The 20,030-nt window shown below is 35.3% G+C and overlaps 2 protein-coding genes across 2 annotated transcripts; one reads left to right on the forward strand and one right to left on the reverse strand.

Moving 5' to 3' along the window:
• Nucleotides 1-16,164: 16,164 nt before the first annotated feature.
• Nucleotides 16,165-17,940, forward strand: LOC123320351 (nuclear envelope integral membrane protein 1). Its single transcript, XM_044907649.1, has one exon. It carries the CDS (start codon nucleotides 16,244-16,246, stop codon nucleotides 17,486-17,488), a length of 1,245 nt encoding a protein of 414 aa, XP_044763584.1. The 5' UTR covers nucleotides 16,165-16,243; the 3' UTR covers nucleotides 17,489-17,940.
• Nucleotides 17,941-18,000: 60 nt separating this feature from the next.
• Nucleotides 18,001-19,947, reverse strand: LOC123320350 (histone deacetylase 3). The gene is made up of 6 exons (XM_044907648.1): nucleotides 19,542-19,947; nucleotides 19,298-19,486; nucleotides 19,016-19,228; nucleotides 18,738-18,927; nucleotides 18,398-18,682; nucleotides 18,001-18,347 (listed from the first exon to the last, which is right to left on the reverse strand). The coding sequence occupies exons 1-6, from the start codon at nucleotides 19,741-19,743 to the stop codon at nucleotides 18,131-18,133; spliced, it is 1,296 nt and encodes a 431-aa protein (XP_044763583.1). The 5' UTR covers nucleotides 19,744-19,947; the 3' UTR covers nucleotides 18,001-18,130.
• Nucleotides 19,948-20,030: the final 83 nt, after the last annotated feature.

Consider the following 20,030-nt stretch of genomic DNA (forward strand, 5'->3'; position numbering starts at 1 on the left):
AACAAGGTTGAGATGACGAAAGTCAAAGTTAAGATGACGAAAGAAAACGTCAGTTGACGAATTTGAAGGTCAAGTCGAAGAACGTCAAAGTCAAGATGACGAACGTCAAAGTCCAGTTGGCGAGCGTCAAAGGCAAGTTGACGAACAACAAGGTTAAGATGACGAAAGTCAAAGTTAAGATGACGAAAGAAAACGTCAGTTGACGAATTTGAAGGTTGAGTTAACGAACGTCAAAGTCAAGATTATATTTCAACCTAAAAATGGAAAGTTGTTCGACCTATTTTCTCAAATAATTTGCTTGATTTCAACAACAATTTCCGTGGAAAAAAAAAACGTTTTATCGCTTGCTTAAGTCCAATATCCAGTGAAATAGCGTGTTCCATAAACCTTGTACAAGATTAAAACTGAAAATATACTACGTGATGATCTAAATATTAGAATATCAGTTAAATACTGAAGTACGTGAAACATTTAGACGATTTGCGAGGTAATGGGCATTTTTTGAAGTTCTGAAGAATCGCTACCTCCTTGGGTTCGTCTAGAATTTAAGACTAATTGAAATATTTTTGTGCTGAAGAATATTGATGAGGTAGATCCAAGAGCACACTCATATGATACTGAAGCAAATAATAGGAAAACGCGAAAGATACAAGAGATGCAAATCAGGCCACAAATATTCACAAGAATTCGATCTCCGGTTTATTTTTTTGTAACCAGACTTTGGCATGACATTGATTTATGAAAAAAAAATAGCAAAAATTGGTTCATTGAATTCAAGATGAAGCGGAATTGGACTTTGGTGTGCTGAATCTTGTTCCAGGTGTCCATTAACTTCTAAAGATCAAACATTTGATGGCAAGTTTCACCAATTCAGGTTGCATTAGTTGTTTTTTAATATTCAAGTATCACTTTGATAAAATTGTTGATCAGTGTTTCATTTCAATTTAAAACATTGGCTAAACAAATGGATTTCATCCCTGTGGAATATCGAAAAAGCCTTCCATTATAGATTAGATGAAATATTAATGGCTTATTATAGAATTAATTATTTTAATAGATTTCCAGAAAGACAGTATGATGTTAATTTCGTCGATATTTCATGAATAATGTAGCTATAGCGAAATGGATCACTTTCTTCGTAAAAAGCGACAGATAAGGATTACCTGGAGTAAGGGAACACAAAGCTCTCGATGAAATCCTCAAAAAATGTAAGATATAAGGTTGGTGGTTCCAAAAATATGCAGTATTCATAATTGAATGCATTTGGTGTCTGACAAATGGGTAGTTTTGAAGTTTTAAGAACAAAAGTAAACAAAATCTTTTGTGAAGAATGTAAGCTTATGGTAATTCTTTTCAATTCCAGGATTATCATGATTACTGTTTACAGATTATTCTTCAATAGTGATGCTTTCACCAGGAATATTGTCGAGGAATGGTGGTAAAATGCCATATTCAAATACTACCAATGTTGATATTAAATCATCTTTCGAAGGTGATTATTATAACTCTTTAGAAATGGTTCGTTTCGATATAAAAGAATATAAGTTCATATAAGTTCTCTGAATAAAATCAAGTTTTAAATGAATACCGTAGATTCGGGTGACTTGGGAGTCTTGGGACGATTGTTGAATTCAGCTTGTCATATTTTCAAAACGGTGACCTATTTTCATCTGAAAAAGAGGTTCGAATATGCTTAATGACTCAGACTATTGATTAAGATACATACTATGCTTCAGAATTCGGATATAAATTTTGAAAAAAAAGATATACTTGTCCCAAGTCTCCACCGATTTGGGAGGCTTGGGGCACAAGTTAAAATTTTTTATTGATTTCTCAACTCTGAAATGAAATTGGTGACTTGGGACGGTGTATAGTTTTGAAAAATTAGAATTTGTGATTATATAGTTGAAATTCGATCAGGAAATGAATTGTGAAACCCCTATTACAGCGAAAGTAAATATATTGCAACTCAAATAGAAGTTTTTGGTGATTTCTTTGTGGAAATAACGTAAATAATAATATCCTGCGGAATTAATTGTTAAACTAACCGAAAAGACGCTACACAATCTCATAAATTTTTCCCTTCACTCATAAATGGTAAGAAACAAAGATATCTGCAAGGGAGGTAATTGTCCCAAGTACAGGACTATCCCAAGTCACCTGAATCTGCGGGTACTAATAATTGGTAGTACAAATTAGTTCGGTCCATTTTTATGGTCAAAAAATGCATTTATTTCAGAAAGACATGAATGAACAGATCATTCAAAATTTTTCATCTCTGGCAATTTATTTTTTCTACATGCGAGGCAATTTTTGAGTTCGATCTAGAAAAACTGTCTCGTCTTTAGGATATCTGAGGTAAGCCAGTGACCTGCCAGTGTGGTAAAATGTTCCACTTGAATTTTTTCAGACTTTTCTTTCAACGTTTCACTGTTCATTTCAAGAGGCACTCAATTGCCTAGCTTTTGAATTATTCCGATGGATTTTCAATTGTTCTGAAACTGCTTGTTTTGAGTATGATTCTGCAGGGGCTTCTTGAGTTTGATTTTCATCGAATAATGCCTTCAACTCTTTGTCTTCGAGTTTTTTCGACTGTCCAGAGAAGGGCTTGTCTTCAACGCTGAAATCACCATTCTTGAATTGTCTAAAGTATTCCCTATAAGATTCATCAGTTGAAGCATTATCACCATAAACTTCCACAAGCATTCGGTGCATTTCAGCTGCACTTTTTTTTCAATTAAAACAGAAAACTGGCAGCTCCCTCAAATGCTTCTCAGTTAACACATAATCTGACATATCCAGCAGAGTAAAAAGAAGATTTCTGTATGAAATTCAAAGTGATAATACCAATTTATAAATTGAACAAGGTGCACCTGACCTCAGCAGTATTCATGTATGAAGATGTCATAAAAAATTACAAACCTTCCATAAAAAATTTACTTCACCACACAATTATGCGTTTTCCGAACTTGATCCACAGCCAACACATATCTAACAAAAAATATTTTCACTCAGGATTCAAAAAATTACCAGATGCCTACTGATCATGATCACATCATAATTATGTCACAATTTTCGGGAATACATCGGTATTTCTTCCGGTAACTTCTTCAGCATATACCAGCACGAAACTTCTTGACCCACATTCTGCATCTTTACAACTAGCGAACTTTCAACAATCACACGTCGACAGTGTACCTCGGCATTTCGCAGCCCCAAGGGTCAACTCTCATTATCCTAGGTCAGTTCCGACTCACCCTTCCGCCCTTCGGGAGACAATAGGGCCGAAGAACTGGTCAGGCCAGTATGTTAATTTCCTACAAAAAGGTCAGCTCGATCGGGACAGCTGGTCGAGGATTCTGATTTTTTAAAAAGCGCAGAAAGGGTTCCGGCGGTCATCTGTGAGGACTTCCGGGGAGAGATGTACAGGCTGTTCGTTCGTTGAGTTCGTTGAAATGGATTTGAAGATTTGACGGTGTTATTTGAAGATCTTTCAGGATGAAATTTAACTCTTATATCACTTTTCTTTTTTATTTGTTTTTGTCTTGCTTCCTAACGCTGCAAATACATAGACATAGGTATATAGACACATAGCACACAATACTGATGGATTCTTTGAAAAAAATTCCTAGGAATATATTTGTTTAGGTCAGTATAAAAAAAAAACATTTTTTAACCTCATCTACTCCATCATATAGTCAATTTGGACATGAAAAAAATTGCTGCAAAATGGATCCCCAAATGTTTGAATGTTGACCAAAAGCATGCAAGGTAGGAGCATCGTGTTCGATCTGTGCTCGATTTGAAAACGATCTAGACTTCTTAAACCGAATTGTTACTATGGATGAGACTTGGGTACATTTCTACAATCAAGAAACAAAACAACAATCAATGGAATGGCGACAATCTGGTTCTCCAAGACCTAAGAAGTTTCGTGTCCAAAAATCTGCTGGAAAAGTTCTTGCTTCAGTTTTTTGGGATTGCCATGGAGTAATCATGATTGATTTTGTGGATAAGGGTAGAACAATAACCGGAGATTACTATTCGACATTACTGACCACTCTACGGGAAAAAATTAAAGAGAATAGACGCGGAAAGCTATCCAAAGGTATTTTGTTTTAGCAGACAACGCCCCTGCACAAAAATCTCATGTTGCCATGCAAAAAATTCGTGACTTAGGGTTTGAATTACTAGAACACCCCCCGTATTCGCCAGATTTGGCTCCATCCGACTATCATCTCTTTCCTCAACTTAAAAAAAGTTTAAGAGATCGTAAATTTTCTTCCAACGAGGAGGTAATAAAAGCTGTGAAGGTCTGGTTTGCAGAGCAAGAAGAAACATTTTTTTTTGAAAAGTCTAGAGACGTTGAAGGTTCGCTGTAATAAATGTATCCAATTAAGAGGAGAATATGTTCAGTAATAAAATATTTTGACATTAAAATTTTGTTTCGTTCTATAGTAGGCTAAGAATTTTTCAATACATCCTCGTATTATCTGACAACAACATTCTGTATTCGACAAAAGGAATATCCGAGAGACATCCTGTACAACAGATACAGGGGTCAAAAATCCGTTAGGATGGGAAATAATGACCATCTAATATCCTTTATGCTGAGCAAAATCCCAACTACCCCGACGGTTTTCTCACACTGGTCAAACCGGTATGCAAATAGGGGGTCAGTATTTTTATAATCGAAACCCTTTTCTCTACTATGGTCAGAACCGGTTAAGAGGGCATTTTTAAATTTAGGGGTCATCCTTTCTTGATTATCGCGTTCTCGCAGGGGTTGATCTGCCAGGTAAAAAACTGAGATGTGTTTATCTTGCACACAACGGGAGTCTGTGGCAGTGTCAGAGGAGGTCTTTGCGTTTGGAAGGGTGTGTTGGGCTCTTATGAAATGAAATATTGATTCAAGATTACATACCTACGAATATGATGAATATTTAGTTATAAAAGGTGATTCTTTGATTCCTGCAGATATTTTAACAGTACTTTCTTGAGGTCAAAGAAACACTTTTTTCCTATACCGTAGATTCGGGTGACTTGGGACGATTTTGAAATTAAACTTGTCATATTTCAAAAACGGTGACCTTTTTTCATGTTAGAAAGAGGTTCAAATATGCTAAATGACTCAGACTATTGATTAGGGTATATACCATGCTTCAGAATTGGGATATAAATTTAAAAAAAAATAAAATATACTTGTCCCAAGTCACCCACCAGGTTGGGAGGCTTGGGACACAAGTTAAAATCCATTGATTACTCAACTCTCCAGTGAAATAGGTGACTTGGGACGATGTATAATTTTGAAAGATTAGAATTTGTGATTATATAGTTGAAATTCGGTAAGGAAATTAAATGAAAACCCCTATTACAGCGAAAGTAAATATGTTGCAACGCAAATGTAAAACAACTAAACAAAACAAGGGAACTTTGATTTCTTTCATTCTTTGATGATTTCTTTGTGGAAATAACGTAAATAATAATATCCTGCGAAAAATCGGCATATTTCCTGCTGCCAATGCGCCACTTGTATCTATTCGGCATTGTCCCAAGTCACCCTATGAAAAAACGAAATAAATGAATGAGATCCGTGTTGCCGTTTGATTTGTAAACAACCTTGTTTCATGACATATCTAATATCCCAATATCCCACGTATCCAGAAATAAAATTACACATGCACAAAGTGGAACACATGTACAGGACACTACAAAGTATAAGGGCCATACAAAAACACGCTTTTACTCTCCTGAATTCGTTAATTTTTCCTGTCAATTCAAACGCTCTGGTCACGGCAAACTCAACAGGAATTAATTGTTAAACTAACCGAACAGACGCTACACAAACTTTTAAGTTTGTCCCTTCACTCATAAATGGTAAGAAACAAAGAAATCCGTAGGGGGCTAATTGTCCCAAGTTACAGGACTGTCCCAAGTCACCCGAATCTACCGGTACCAATTTTTTTGATTCGGCCCTGATAAAAAGATATGGCCATTTTAAGTCTTCATGATGAATTGTGCCACCTCTGGGAAAACAAAATTATCTTCAGAGGAATTAGCTAAATCTGTGACACTACATATCTGTGGATCTTTCAAACAGAGTTGTATTCAGAAAAAGTACCAAATTTCCAGATACTTTTTAATTTTGAACATCCAGTTACTCGAAAACGGCGCATTATACGAGAAAATATATGGTATACTTTTACAAAACGTTCAAATATTCATTAGATGGCGTCCAACTTAGTTTCAAGAGTTGGATTCTTTGAATTTTTGGTAATTTTATGATACCTACGTGATGATCATAATGAGAAAACTGGAAGACGTAGGTGATATTATTATATATTTGTATGAGTCATAAGACTCACCTTGTATAGGGTATATGGTATATTGAGTATAAGATTCATATGTTCATAAAAAAATTGGGACAGGTTATTGCGGTCGCCCATCCAGGTTCATAACTCGAACATCGCTGCTTGTCTATCAGATATTTTCCCATTATTTCGAAAAATACAGACAAACTGATACCTGGCTGTTAAATTCTTGCAAAATTTGATCGTTGTCTGTAGATTCTCGGATACGGAATAGTTTTTGGTAATTTTTTTCTCCAAGTTATGTGAACCCCACTCAGGTGGATCCACCGATAAATTTCAACCCCCAACAGTCCAAATAACACAGAAAATCGTCGTAACTGTTTCACAACTTCAATTTGTCCCTTCTTTCCAGTCCCCACAATCGAAGAAGGGCTACCCCGAGCATTTCATCATCCCTAAGCCCGGAAATATCGCAACCATCTTCCGGTTCTATCGGAATCAGATACAAAAACGAAACTTCCAAATTTATCTCGAGCATCCCCAGCCCCTCGCAATTTTAATATTCCGCCGTCAGAAAAATGAGAAGGGTTCCTACCCTTTTCCAATCTGTGATTCAAAGTACATAATCTAATCTCGTTCTGGAAATTCTTCGTCGACGAGCCACCCCCCCCTCCTCCGACGTTACAGGGGTGCAAGAAGAAGATAAATAAAGATAAAAAAGCTTGGGTCCTACCTTCCCCAATAAGCGATGATTAAAAGTATAATCTAAGGAATACATTTCACATCGTTTGAAACGTCGCCGAAGAGGCCCCTTTACCCTCTCTGTCTGCTGCGATCCGGGTGGATGCTGCGGTCCTTCTTTCCGGAGTGCGTGCAGAAAGAGGCGACCGGAAAGTTTCCCTGGGACAGGGGAATTTAAATTGGCCATTTTCGTTTATTCGCCCCCGCTTTTAACTTTGTTTTTTATGCCGTTTCTTCTCTCAAGACTAATGGTCGCCCATTGAAGTGGTATAATGCAACGTTTTCGTTGCAATTTGTATTTTGTAGGGGGGCCGTTGCTATTTTTGGGAGGAACGGGGCGTTTTGCGAGGGGTTGATTGATATTTTCGATTGTTGGCTTAATGTTTCTTTGCTGAGATGAAATAGAAGGATGCTTGGCTGGTTTGAGGGATGATTGTCTGTGTGGATGGAAATAACTTCTTCGAAACTCAACCCTTAAATGAGATAGGTTTCGATAATATTTTTCTCGACTGTATTATCGATTTTCCTCACTATATATTAATCAAGGTTCAACATGTCTTTACTCTGCACTCTGCTACAGCTAATGCAGGTTGTACCAACCCAAATACATCATTCCTTTTAAATGTTGTACAATGTAAATGTTCTTTTTCATGTTCCTATGAACGGAGTTATCACCAAATGTCGGTAATCTTCGAATTTAGGGTAGAAAATGTCCTCAAACGATTGGATGGAAGTCATTGATGAAGAATTCGTAGTAAAAATTGATTCTGTCGCTCTAAATTCCGAATGTAAAGTGTACATGAAATGTCTAAGATAAGTTGGGGATTTGAAACTAATGAAGATTTCCTCAATGGACCAGATCTGCTTGGACATATGGAATTCTTCTCCCAGTTTTAAAAAAATACCGAGTTAATTTAATTGGAACTCTCCAACAAGTTGTGAAGTAGTGATACAAAATCTTGTTGGAAATTTTATACGAAAAGCATCAAAAGAAATTAAAGAAAGAACTTTTATACCTACGAAACTTTTCCCCATCATTCACTCTCAAATTTTGCATCAACCTTCAACTGAGCCTTCAACACTTACCTTTTAGCTAGATTTCAACTCAATTTTTCACTGACAAAATTATTCAATCAGCTTGATTCAATTTGAAGGAAGTTAAGCATTTTGTTTTTTTTTTTTTTTGTTTTTTACAGGGTGCATCTTTGACTCGTACAAATATTTTAACAGTAGATTCTTGACGTCAAAAGAAATAATTTTTTCCCATAGAATTTTTTCCGATTCGGCCCTGATAAAAAACAAAATTACCTTCAGAATAACCAGCTAAATCTGTGACACTACACATTTGGGGATATTTTAAACAGAATTGTATTCAGGCAAAGTACGAAATTTTTTAAATTTTACAGATACTTTTCAATTTTTGAACATCAAATTACTCGAAAACGTCGCATTATAAGAGAAAATATGAAGAATAGGTACTTTTATTCAACAAAACGTTCAAATATTCATCAGATAGCTTCCAACAGAGTTTCAAGTATAGGGTTCTTTGAATTTTAGGTATTTTTATGGTATGGAATGAGAAAACTGGAAGACGTGGGTGATATCTAATGTTCGAAAAAAAATAATCAAATAAATTAAAAACTATATTCCGAAATTCATTTCATTCAATAAAACCGTTTGTGAGATAGATTTGAAAATAACATTTTATGGTTTTTCAACAGCCTGTATCTTTCAAACCGAGCCGATTCGGAAAAAAAGGTAAAGTTAAAGGTAAAGGTAAAAAGGATTTCTTTTGACCTCAAGAATATTTGTAGGCGTCAAACATTCACCCTGTATAAATATAATCCCATAAATAATTGATGAAAGTGTAGTTGAAATATTGCTCAATGATAACTCCACATTGGTCCACAAAATTTCATTGTTTCCATGTATATTTATTTTCTGAAAATTTATTCAACCAAACATTTTCAAAGTTTTCAAACCACCCCTGCAAAAATAAGGCACCGATTCTGTTGCCTAGTCTCATTGAATTCAATTCCAAAGATTAAATTTGTCTTCAGTAAAATAATTTCATTTTTTTGTGTTCACCCATTGGTTTACCTTACGAATATGAATAAAATCAATACAAGTTATGTTATTTAGGTACTCCAGAAACATCTTATGTCCTTCTCAAATGGAATGAATAAAAATATATTTTTTCGTTCTACAAGCTATGATTATTTTCATCATTATAATTTTCACAAATTTGGATAAATTTTCCTCATACTGTTCATAAAATTTTATTATGTAAAAATTCTTTATTGGGGGGTGATTATAATTCATTCAACTTGCAGTTGAATCGGAAACTTGGAATAATGCTAATGGGTGTAAATAATTGAACAATAAAAGGGTGTCAAAAAATAGTGTGTTCTTTCTTAGATACAGCGCTCTAAAGATGACACCTGAAAAGCAATTTTGTTTTTATACGTTTCACTGAGGATTTTCAGATTTTCATGAAATATCCTGCATCCCCATTTTTCATTTGGAAATTAGGGCGTCAAATAGTAAGTTTAGTGGACCCAAATGATCGGATGAGAGTCAAGGTAGGAAAGGAACATTCTGTTAGATCCATATTTTCCCCTGTCCCCTTCCCTAGGGTGGAGAAGTGGATATCCGAAGGTTCTTCTTTATTTTCTTATTCCAACGAACGCAGCCCGAGTTGAAAAACTTTCCGAACCGGTTTCCAACGAAGATTAATTTTCTTTTTCCTGTTCCACTCTCCCGTTTTCTCGATTTTCCAATACTTCTCATTTATTCATCTAAAATGGAAATCTTTCTCGCTAGAAAGGTGATTTTCGACGTTCTACGTCTTCGATAAAACGCTGGGAAGTTGGAAATTTATTATCCTAGGGTTTCTGATGGATTACGCGCCTGCAGGTTGGATCAGGAATTTTTTTTTACGTCGTTTTAACTCTGGAGATGGAAATGATGCCATGCTCGTGTCTGACTGCGATCATTCAGATTGCTTTTAACTTTTTGCCGAAAACAACACTTAATGTAGTTCCTGAGTATATTCGCTAAGATTTACCCCGATTGATGATATCTGATATCTTTTCATCAGAACAAAATTTTGTTCTTCAAAGGATAAACAGGGTTTTTTCAAAGGTGAGGCTTCTTTTTAGACAGAGGGTTGAACCTATCAAAATGAGTCATTTCACTAGAAATTGTCTATATAAAATATTCAAAATGGCTGAGCTACAAGCCCTAGAAGATCGACAAAATTTCATTAAATTCCAAGTACGAGAATAACGAGAAAAACATATGACTTGTGATAACCATTGTGAAAAAAAAAATTGTGAATAATTAAGACTGATTGTATTGGTGAGATTTTGAACTGATAACTTTTTACACTAAGTATTTTTCTGTCAGTGGGTATTGTTTTGAAAGTTTTTTATAGGTGATTTATTTTTAAAAAAGCCTCACCTTTGAATACACCCTATTTATAGCTACATTCCCATTTCTAGTGGTTATTCCTCCTGCTTTATTTTCAAGTTCAAGCATGATATATTTGACAAAATATTATTTTGCAATTGTGACCGAAACACAATGCTGTGTCTAGTTTTGAAATATTGTTATCCTAAACAATTTAAACTGTTGTTTTCTACACTATTACAAAGGTTATGAAGAATTTGTTATTATTGTGCCAGATTGAAAAATTTGGGACACACAAAGGCTAGATTTCGTAGCATCATACTGACTGAATACTGAATTGATAATAATGAAAGCTGGTACAATTTTCAACTACCTAAATCAAACAATGCTGCTTCCCTTACCTTCCTAAAATATAATTTCTTCCTTAAGCCATCCAGTTAGAAATGTGGTAAAAACTAATTTCATTCATGAACTATTTTTGTGAAAGTTGAGACAAGAATCCTACAGCAACTCCTACTATGGATTGACGATCAGTCTCTCCTCCCTCCTACAGGGTTGGAAGAAAATTTCGATTAGCGTTTTAAATTCAAATCCAGGTTCATCCATTCCAATTTCTTGACATCTCGGGGCTGTTTTTTAAGAAGTTCCCCGTTTCTCTCCCTCCCTGGATCACTTGACGCGATCCTGGACAGAATTTCCCCGGAGAAATACCGGATTAGAGGCGATTTCTTATCGTTCCTCCACTAATGGGGTGTCTGATATAATATTTGGGGATTTGATCATCGCGTCGCTACTATAAAAGAAGGGGATGGAAGAGAATGCATCAATTGAAGATGGTATATATTCGATTGGTACAGTAACGGCAATTTAAAATGGATAAAACTAAAGATAGGAGTCAAAGCCTTATAGAATTGTAGAAATCAGTGGCGTAGTCGAAGGTTTTATTCAGTTTTTCAAAGTAGTGCCAAGATGAACAAATTAAATTTTGCAGAGGTATTCTACGAATATCTGATACTAGTTTCCTCACTCATCCCTTATAGCTAGAGAGGAGTGAAATCGACAACTCTCTGTGGCATCCTGTGATTCCTTTGTCTGTGTATTGACTAGAACTTGGTTCTTTCGCTGCTATCTTCTACTTCGTTTTCCAGTGATTTTTTCTGTTTCATTTTAAATTATTCCCGGTCAATTTTTCTCTTTCTATTTCTCTTCCAGTTTTCTCCGGGTCTCTTGATTCTTCGTTTTTCGTTTTCGTGATAGTTTACACTTTCTCTTATACCACCGTTTTCATGGTTTTCTATTCTTTCGTAGACTCTTTTTGCCACTTCTGTTATGTGTTCTTTGATTGTTGTGGTTCCTGTTATCTCTCTGATCTCTTTGTAACTTGTGTACCAATCTGCGTCTAGGGCTTCTCTAATTGTCTTGTTCTGTATTGTTTTCAATTTTTTGAGCTGATTCGTATTCATTATTAAACATTCAATTCTGGGTCCAGCTTGATCTTTCGGTTTATAAAGGGATGGAAATATCCTTTTATTCTTCTTGCTTTTTTTGCTGTTTCCTCTATGTGTTTATTCATATTCAAGTTTTTATCCATTGTTATTCCTAGATATTTGACTTCATTTCGCCATTCTATTTCTTTGTCATCAATTTCTATCTTAATCTTTGGATTATATTTCTTGTTTTCATATTGGAACATTAGGTATGCTTTGACTTTTGCTCTCATTTATTTTTATTTTCCTGTACCTTTTATGACTTTTCACAGGCTTCGTATATTATTTGATAACTTTATTGTTTTCTGAGTTTTATTGTACAAATGATAGTATTTATGTAAAAAATAATATATGCCCTTTGCTCTGTTTTGAACTACCACCCAAAAGCTGTCATGGTCTTCTCTCGTTGCTTAGGATGGATGTTTGTATTTTTGAAAGCCAGTTTGACCACTAGACGTTTTAGTTCGTTAGGTTTACTTGATTGGTGCCAAAAAATTTACAAATGAAGAATATGTCGGTGTGATGTTCAATACCAGACCAAAGGATCTACTTTGTTCTTTTACGGACACAGTTAAAAGGCAATGAAGTTTTCAGAAAAAAAAATCGACATTTTAATACATAATTTTTGATGAGCCGAGTTATGGTAAAAGAAAAAGAAAAAAGGGTTGCAGATTTCATCCTTTTGCGGCAGTTCTAGTTGCACCCTTGAAAAATATCTACCACTGCACACTTTCAAATGTTTGTCTCTGTCCCTCTGAAAAAACAGAAGCCAAAGATAATTCGGAAATGGTCACGATATTATATCAGAATAGGAAAAAAAAAGTTTTCAACAAGAATTGAACATTTGAACGATAAGTAGAAGTCACAAATATTACAATAGTTTCCACTTACGTCGAAAAGACGGTAGCACTCAACGAACGTCTTTTTTCAATTTCACCAGGATACGAATTGTAGGCAATGGCGAGACTTTTCGAGAAATTTTTTCATGTGGAAATTCGTAGAAGAGATGATTGTACCTCGGAAAGTTAATAACATGATCGAATATGAAAAAAATTTTTTATTTTGTCTTACGTTCGACGAATGAAAATTTTTTTGACTTTCGGAGATGACGAACTGTTTAAATTGAATTATAATGAGAACCCCATATAAATTAGAGGTTTCTGATGTAAGATGTTCATTTTCTATCTTTGAACTGACCACTAAAACGGTGTAGACCCCTGTTAACATTACAAAATTGAAGGGTGTATCAACTAGGTGTCTTTTGAATAGTATTGTTGGAACACTGACAGAAAGTGTGAGAATTTGTCCAAAACATAGAGGATGCTGACAAATCCGATGCTCGCAGTAGCACTTCATAACATTCACCGAATAAAAAAGAATAAAGATGAATTTCGAACAAAAATTTCTAACTTTCTTCTCTGTCGTCTGTCGCGCTGTACATCTTACCGGTCGAAGCAATCTAACACCTCTTTTCCTGGCCATTCACTCCGCTCGAATATCCTAAGCCTGACAAAAAGCTCTTTTTGCTCGAAGAACGTAACAGTTACAAACTTCAAAGCATATCTACTCTCCAATCTGCCCTGTTTCCTTCGAACAAAAACGGGCCGGAATTAGAGGGTGAAATAAAAGTCCCCCGTCGAAAAACTCCACTCGCCAACCTCCCCTCCCCCAACTCCTCGGGGACGGCTGAAAAACTCGCGGAATCGATGCCCGCCCCCGCGTGCATGCCCTCTCGCAATTTTTTTTTCATCCGTCCGCGAGAAGACCGGAGGGAAAATAACAAATTCCAATTATACACAAAATTAAAATTCATCTCATTGAAAAACGGTAGGAAAGGAACTCGCCAGTTTCTATTAAAAGTTTTTAAGGCAATTTTCGCCCCTCGGCGAGGGTGTTTTCATTAAAAACTTAGATTGGACGGTGAGGACGATCGATGGTTTTGGTTTTTTCATCGCTTTTCGACAGTCTCCAAGATTTATGGCGGAAGGACCGATTGGTTCTCGGTTTTTTGAAAGTTATACAGAATGTAAATGTTGGAAAAAAATTGAAGGGGTGATTCCTTGTCGAAATATAGTCTGGGTCTTTCGTATAATTTTTTTTTTGAGTACTCACCTTTTGGAAACAGCTCCTCAAAGATGACACCTGTAAAGCAATTTTTTATTTTTTTTCCTATAAACCAGAAAACTGACAGGAATTGAATTGAGTATACGGGAGGGCAATCACCCCTTCAACTGCAAGAGGAGAAAAAGCATCCCCTAAAAATTTTTTCCTCATTTTCATTCAGTATCAGTTAAAAAAAAAAATATCAACAGTTTTTTTTTGATTGCCTTCCCGCTCTAATAGAATCTCAGCTCAATTTAATTTCTGTCAGTTTCCAGGAAAAAAATAAAAAATTTTTGTCAGGCGCGATCCTTCTGAGAATGTATATAAGCAGAATGCTCAAAAAAAAAATTTTATGAAAGACCTATTCACACAATTTTTCGACAAGGGATCAATCACCCCTTGAATTTTGTTGTAACTAGTCATTTACCCCAGTCATTATGCAATAAAATGACGGTAAAGGGGCCATTTACTTTTATTTTATTAAAATAATATTAAATTATTGTAGTCGAGATTTGATCATCAACATAACCAAGATGTCCCAGAATTAATGGATAATCCAGCTCATAGTAGAGCTAACTTATAAATATCAATCGACTTGAAATTTTCTTTTCTGATTTCTAAAAATATACTCAACATAATGGAAAACTAAAATTTAAGCGAAAATTCTTTTACTGAGTCTAATTCTTCGAGAAAAATCGCAAAATTAGCAGCTTATTTTTATTCAGAATTTCTTCACTAAGATAATTATTGGCGTATCCTCTTAATTCCCCAATCTATAGTGTCTCAATGACGACCTGTATACAGGGTGAGTCTTGACTCGTACGAATATTTTGACAGTAGATTCTTATGGTCAAAAGAAACACTTTTTTCCTTTGCCATTTTTTCCGAATCGGCTTTTAAAGATACAGGATGTTGAAAAAACATAAAAAATGTAATTTTTACTCACAAACGGTTTTATCGAATGAAATGAATTTCGGAATACAGTTTTTCATTTACTTGATGAATCTTTTTCGAACACAAGGTATCACCCACGTCTTCCAGTTTTCTCATTATGACCATTAGGTACCATATAAAAATACCAAAAATTCAAAAAACCCAACTCTTGAAACTAAGTCGGACTCTATCTGATGAATGTTTGAAAGTTTTGTAAAATAAAAATATTCTTCATATTTTCTCGTATAATGCGCTGTTTTCGAGTAATTTGATGTCCAAAAATTAAATAGTATGTGTGAAATTTGAAAAATTGGGTACTTTGGCTGAATGCAACTCTGTTTAAAAGATCCACCAGATTTGTAGTGTTACAGATTAAGCTAGTTATTGTGATGGTAATTTTGTTTTTCCAGGGGTGGCTCAGGACATATGGAAACTTTAAAATGGCTATATCTTTTTATCAGGCCGAATCGGAAGAAATGGTATGAGAAAAAAGTGTTTCTTTCGACCTCAAGAATGTACCGTTAAAATATTTGTTCTAGTCAAAGACTCACCCTGTATTGTATAGATCTATTTAGGTTTCTTTATTGTTTTTTGTTTGGGAACATAGAGTAAGTGAAGACCTGAGCAATGCGCGTCCTCCCCAAAATCGTGCTAAAATTGCAGTGTTCCAACAATACACTAGGTAGGGAAAGATTACCGAATTCAATTTTCATGGAAATCAATTCTTACAATCCCCGCTGAAGTAAACAGAAAACTGCTTCAGTTCTCAGTTCGGCCAAAATCAATGTTCTCAACAATAGTTCCATCTTCCACCGTTTATATTTTTCTGGCGACACCTTACGGGTTCCTCTCCGGTAGTTCCCCTATGAACCTTCCAAAATTATTCGAATTTATATCTTACTAACGGCACCTTGTGACTTCATTTGTAAACTTTTATGTGTAAGTATAGGAGATAGCTGATTAGATGGCGCTGCAGAAATTTTTTCAATATTACAAGAATTGTTCAATTTTCTGTAGATATTTTTCATCAGTAATTCTCAGAATCGATAGATAATCCCATTCTAATGAGCATAAACGACTGTTTATAGTCTTTTATATTATACGTAGTGAGCGGGCTAGACAGCAAAGAGGAAAGTGAACGTGCCATGCCGAGTAGTTCAAATATACCAAACCTTCAACGGTCGTTTGTATTCTAACCTCAATTCTTGAGAATCAAAAAATGCCGATAAATAGTTTTTAAGCGCATAATTGTGAATTATGATATTATACCAAGCCATGAATTTTTACATCCCTGTCGGCGTTTTAATTTCATTTTATTTTATTCCTTCTTCATTAACTACCGAAGTCAGATCGCAAGTGGTGAATTATCTTGTTCCAAATGAAGAGCTTCAGTTTAATCCAAAACCATTCACACAATCAAAAAGGTTTCGCATCTACTGTTACGAGGGTAAACCCAAAAGTATTCTTTATATATGGCAGAGTATATTTCTGCAAATCGACTCAGATTCAGAGGATTACACACAGTACGATGGTCCGACCCCAGAAATCGTATTGCAAGACTATGAAGCTCATCGTTTCAGTTGGAGTATAAGCTTATTCTCATGGAAAAGTAAAAATATGAAACTAGATCCCTTCAATCAGAGTTGTATAGGAATACATAGCAATGAAAATTACATAGTGAGACTCCGAGTGCTACATATAGATTATTGGAAAGTTTTAATGTTGGTTGTTGGTATTTTAATTTATCTATCAGCTGCCAAGCTTTGCCAAAACGTGCTTTTCTACTATATATCGGGTATAAGCATAGGAATAATAGCTTCTTTTCTTTTTCTAATATATTTCCTAAGCAAATTGTTCCCAAGGAAATCCATAATGTATGGAGTATTTGCTACAGGGTGGACAGTAAGCTTATACCTTCTACAATTGATTAAGGATAATTTAAGGACAATTTTTGTGATGTACAGAGAATATGTTGTGTATTACACAATTTTTTCGGGAGTCATTAGTTTTATAGTCTGCTACAGATATGGACCAATTAAAGATGAAAGAACTCGGAGTATCATTAGGTGGTCTCTACAAGCAATAGGCTTGCTATCCATATATCTGAGTAGTCAGTTTCAAGAGGCTTCTGTTGCCCAAATAATTGTGCTACTGATATATCACAATACCCCTAGTAGATGGTTGTCCAAACCAAGGAATTACTTGAAGAGAAAGTTTCCCCCAAAAGTAAAACTGTTAACCAACGATGAATATTATGCACAAGGTGTTAGAGAAACTAACAAGAGCTTAGAAGAACTGAGAAAATACTGCCTAAGCCCTGAATGTAATCAGTGGAAGACTGCATTGAAATTGAAAGACGTCAAGAGGTTTGCATCGTTTATTGAGGGCAATTCGCACTTGAGCGATGAAGAAGTTCTTGAATACGAGACTTCCCTCCAACAAGTCGATTTTACAGACGATGAAGAGCAAACAGATGAAGAGGATTACACTGATGAAGACTGAAGTGTACCTTGAAGATTTGGCATAGTTGTGAAATTGTTCTGGTTTTCTTTCACTTTTTCCTTCCAACAACTGTGATACTGCTGCTCATTTCACTTGACTTATTACCCAAATGGACTCATTTAATCATTAACGAGGATTGTATTGAGTTGAGCTGAGTTCTAATTTGAAGTAGTTCTTCCTTATCAATTTCTATCAAAAATATTGCTTTGTATTCTTCATAAGGGTAAAATGAATTGTTTGATGTGACCGTCAAAATATTGATTTGTATTTTAAAATACACTTTTTTGTACATACTTTGTCTTAGCGATTTTTGGGAATGTTTAGAATTTTCCTCAATCATCAATTGAGTTTTTGATGGAAATTCGTAAATAAATTGAAGTTTCGCTATTTTAAGTGCTTAAGACTGAAGATAAATGTAAATAAGCCCAATAAATATTTCAAGTTTGTTAATATTACTCTTATTTCATTTCCCCTTCACATATAAACCTTCAGCAATAAAAAATACTTCAACCTCCATAAGAATTCGCATAATTTATTGATTTGATACAAGGACTATTAACATTAAAATTGACATAAAAAAATCTTATTTAAAATTGAACCGCAGTAAATTAATCTAAAATCTTTGCATAACGATATCGAAAATCAAGTTTCCATCGCTTCGTCTTTATCGTTATCTTTATCTCCATCGTAAAATTCGTTTTTGGGCTCGACCATCTTATCTTCGAGCTCCTGACTGATCCTCACATCTGGATCGTCCTCTTCCTTCACCTTTTCATCCTTCAGGATTGCATCGCCCGGTACATCGTGCATTTGTACGCTCGGAGAGTGCTGACACATTTTCAAGTTGTCGTAAGTGAACCTGAAAGATTAGATTGAAAAAACTGCATGAACCTTAATTTGAAATATTACTTGGTTATGGCTTCCAGATACTGTCGACTATTAGCATTTTCTGTCCTTGTCACCACTTCCGGATGGAGTGTAAAGTCTGGAGCGAAAAATTCGAGGTACTCTGTGAATGGCAATTCGTTCGAAATTTGTTCTTCTACCAGTAAAGAAGTCTCATAGGTCCAGCATCTAGCTACATTCCTCAATGTATAACCGCCGCCCCCGACTACCAAAGTGGGGACGTTGAGGTTCTTGACAAATTTGACACATTCTCCGTGCCCTTTTGTACTCAGAGAAAAGCAGCCTAAACTGAAATGAGAAATGTAATCAGAGCTTCGATATGCAAACAATAGGATTGTTTTACCGATCGTTCGCTAGAGAATCAGCACCACACTGAAGAACTATAGCCGTTGGTTGATAAAATTCCATCACATTCGATATGACAGGTTTGAACACCATCCAGTAACTCTGATCGTCAATGCCTTCCTTCAAGGGTACATTGACAGAATAATATCTTCCACTTTCTGCTCCAATTTCATACATATCTCCAGTACCTTGAAAATATATTTTCAAATGAAAACAGAAAAAATTATACAAAACTAATATTCAATTATGATTTCATAATTGAAAACTTTCACGAACCTGGGAAGAAGTAGTTTCCATATTTATGAAAACTAACTGTCATAACTCTATCAGTCAAATAAAAAGCCTCTTGTACCCCATCACCATGATGGACATCAATATCGATATACAGAACTCTAGGGTGATATTTGAGAAGTTCTAAAATTCCTATCACAATATCATTCACATAACAGAATCCTGAAGCCTCAAATTTCTTAGCATGATGTAGCCCCCCTAAACAAAAATAATTCAGTTTTAATTTCTCCATCTGAGTTTATCATTTCCAGTTTATCAGATTATTACCTGACCAATTTATGGCGATATCACAGTCCTTATTATTTAACTTCATAGCTCCTTCAAGAGATGCTCCTGTATACATGGAACAGAAATCAAATAGTCCATGGAAAACTGGACAATCATCCCCTACATTAAAGTGGCTCAAGTGTTTTGTGAAAGCTTGTATGTTTTGTGGCGTTACCCTTTGCAGAAAGTCTAAAGTAAGGGAAGATTGAAATATTATGCGGAAAATGACAGGATTAAAACTCACCAATATATTCGTCGGAGTGAAATCTACACATATCATGTGCACTTGCCTTATAAGGCCTGTATATAGACATGTGTTTGTGTAAGCCGTAATTTAGAACTAAACTGTGTATGACCGATAGCCTATGAGGTTTCATGGGGTGTCCAGTGCCATAATGGAAATTACCCACATCTGGATTGAAGAAATATGAAACCTTATGTTTCATTTTCGGTCCTATAAATTGCTAGCAGTGAAGGGTTTGAAGTAAAAATTCTCCTCAAACACTTGGCGACATACAAGTATAAAAATCAAAAATAATGCAGCAACTAATAAACGTTTCGTCCACCTAAACCTGTCCTGCATGCTAAAACGCAGAGGACATTTTTTTCCTTCTTGATAATTCGAATTTGGATTCCAAATTCGATCAACACTGGCACACAGAACAGACCCTTTTTTGACTTACTTTATGCACTGGCATTGATTTAATTTACAAACACAAAAACGTCAGACAGC

Source organism: Coccinella septempunctata, chromosome 9, assembly GCF_907165205.1.
Source record: "Coccinella septempunctata chromosome 9, icCocSept1.1, whole genome shotgun sequence".
Lineage (NCBI taxonomy): Eukaryota > Metazoa > Arthropoda > Insecta > Coleoptera > Coccinellidae > Coccinella > Coccinella septempunctata.

Excerpts from the sequence above, each read along its gene's own strand:
- LOC123320351 (XM_044907649.1), top strand. The coding sequence starts at position 16,244 with ATGATATTATACCAAGCCATGAATTTTTACATCCCTGTCGGCGTTTTA.
- LOC123320350 (XM_044907648.1), bottom strand. The coding sequence starts at position 19,743 with ATGAAACATAAGGTTTCATATTTCTTCAATCCAGATGTGGGTAATTTC. Across the intron at positions 18,928-19,015 it reads TGGAAACTACTTCTTCCCAG|GTACTGGAGATATGTATGAA; the intron begins GTTCGTGAAAGT and ends TATATTTTCAAG. Across the intron at positions 18,348-18,397 it reads TATCTGGAAGCCATAACCAA|GTTCACTTACGACAACTTGA; the intron begins GTAATATTTCAA and ends CTAATCTTTCAG.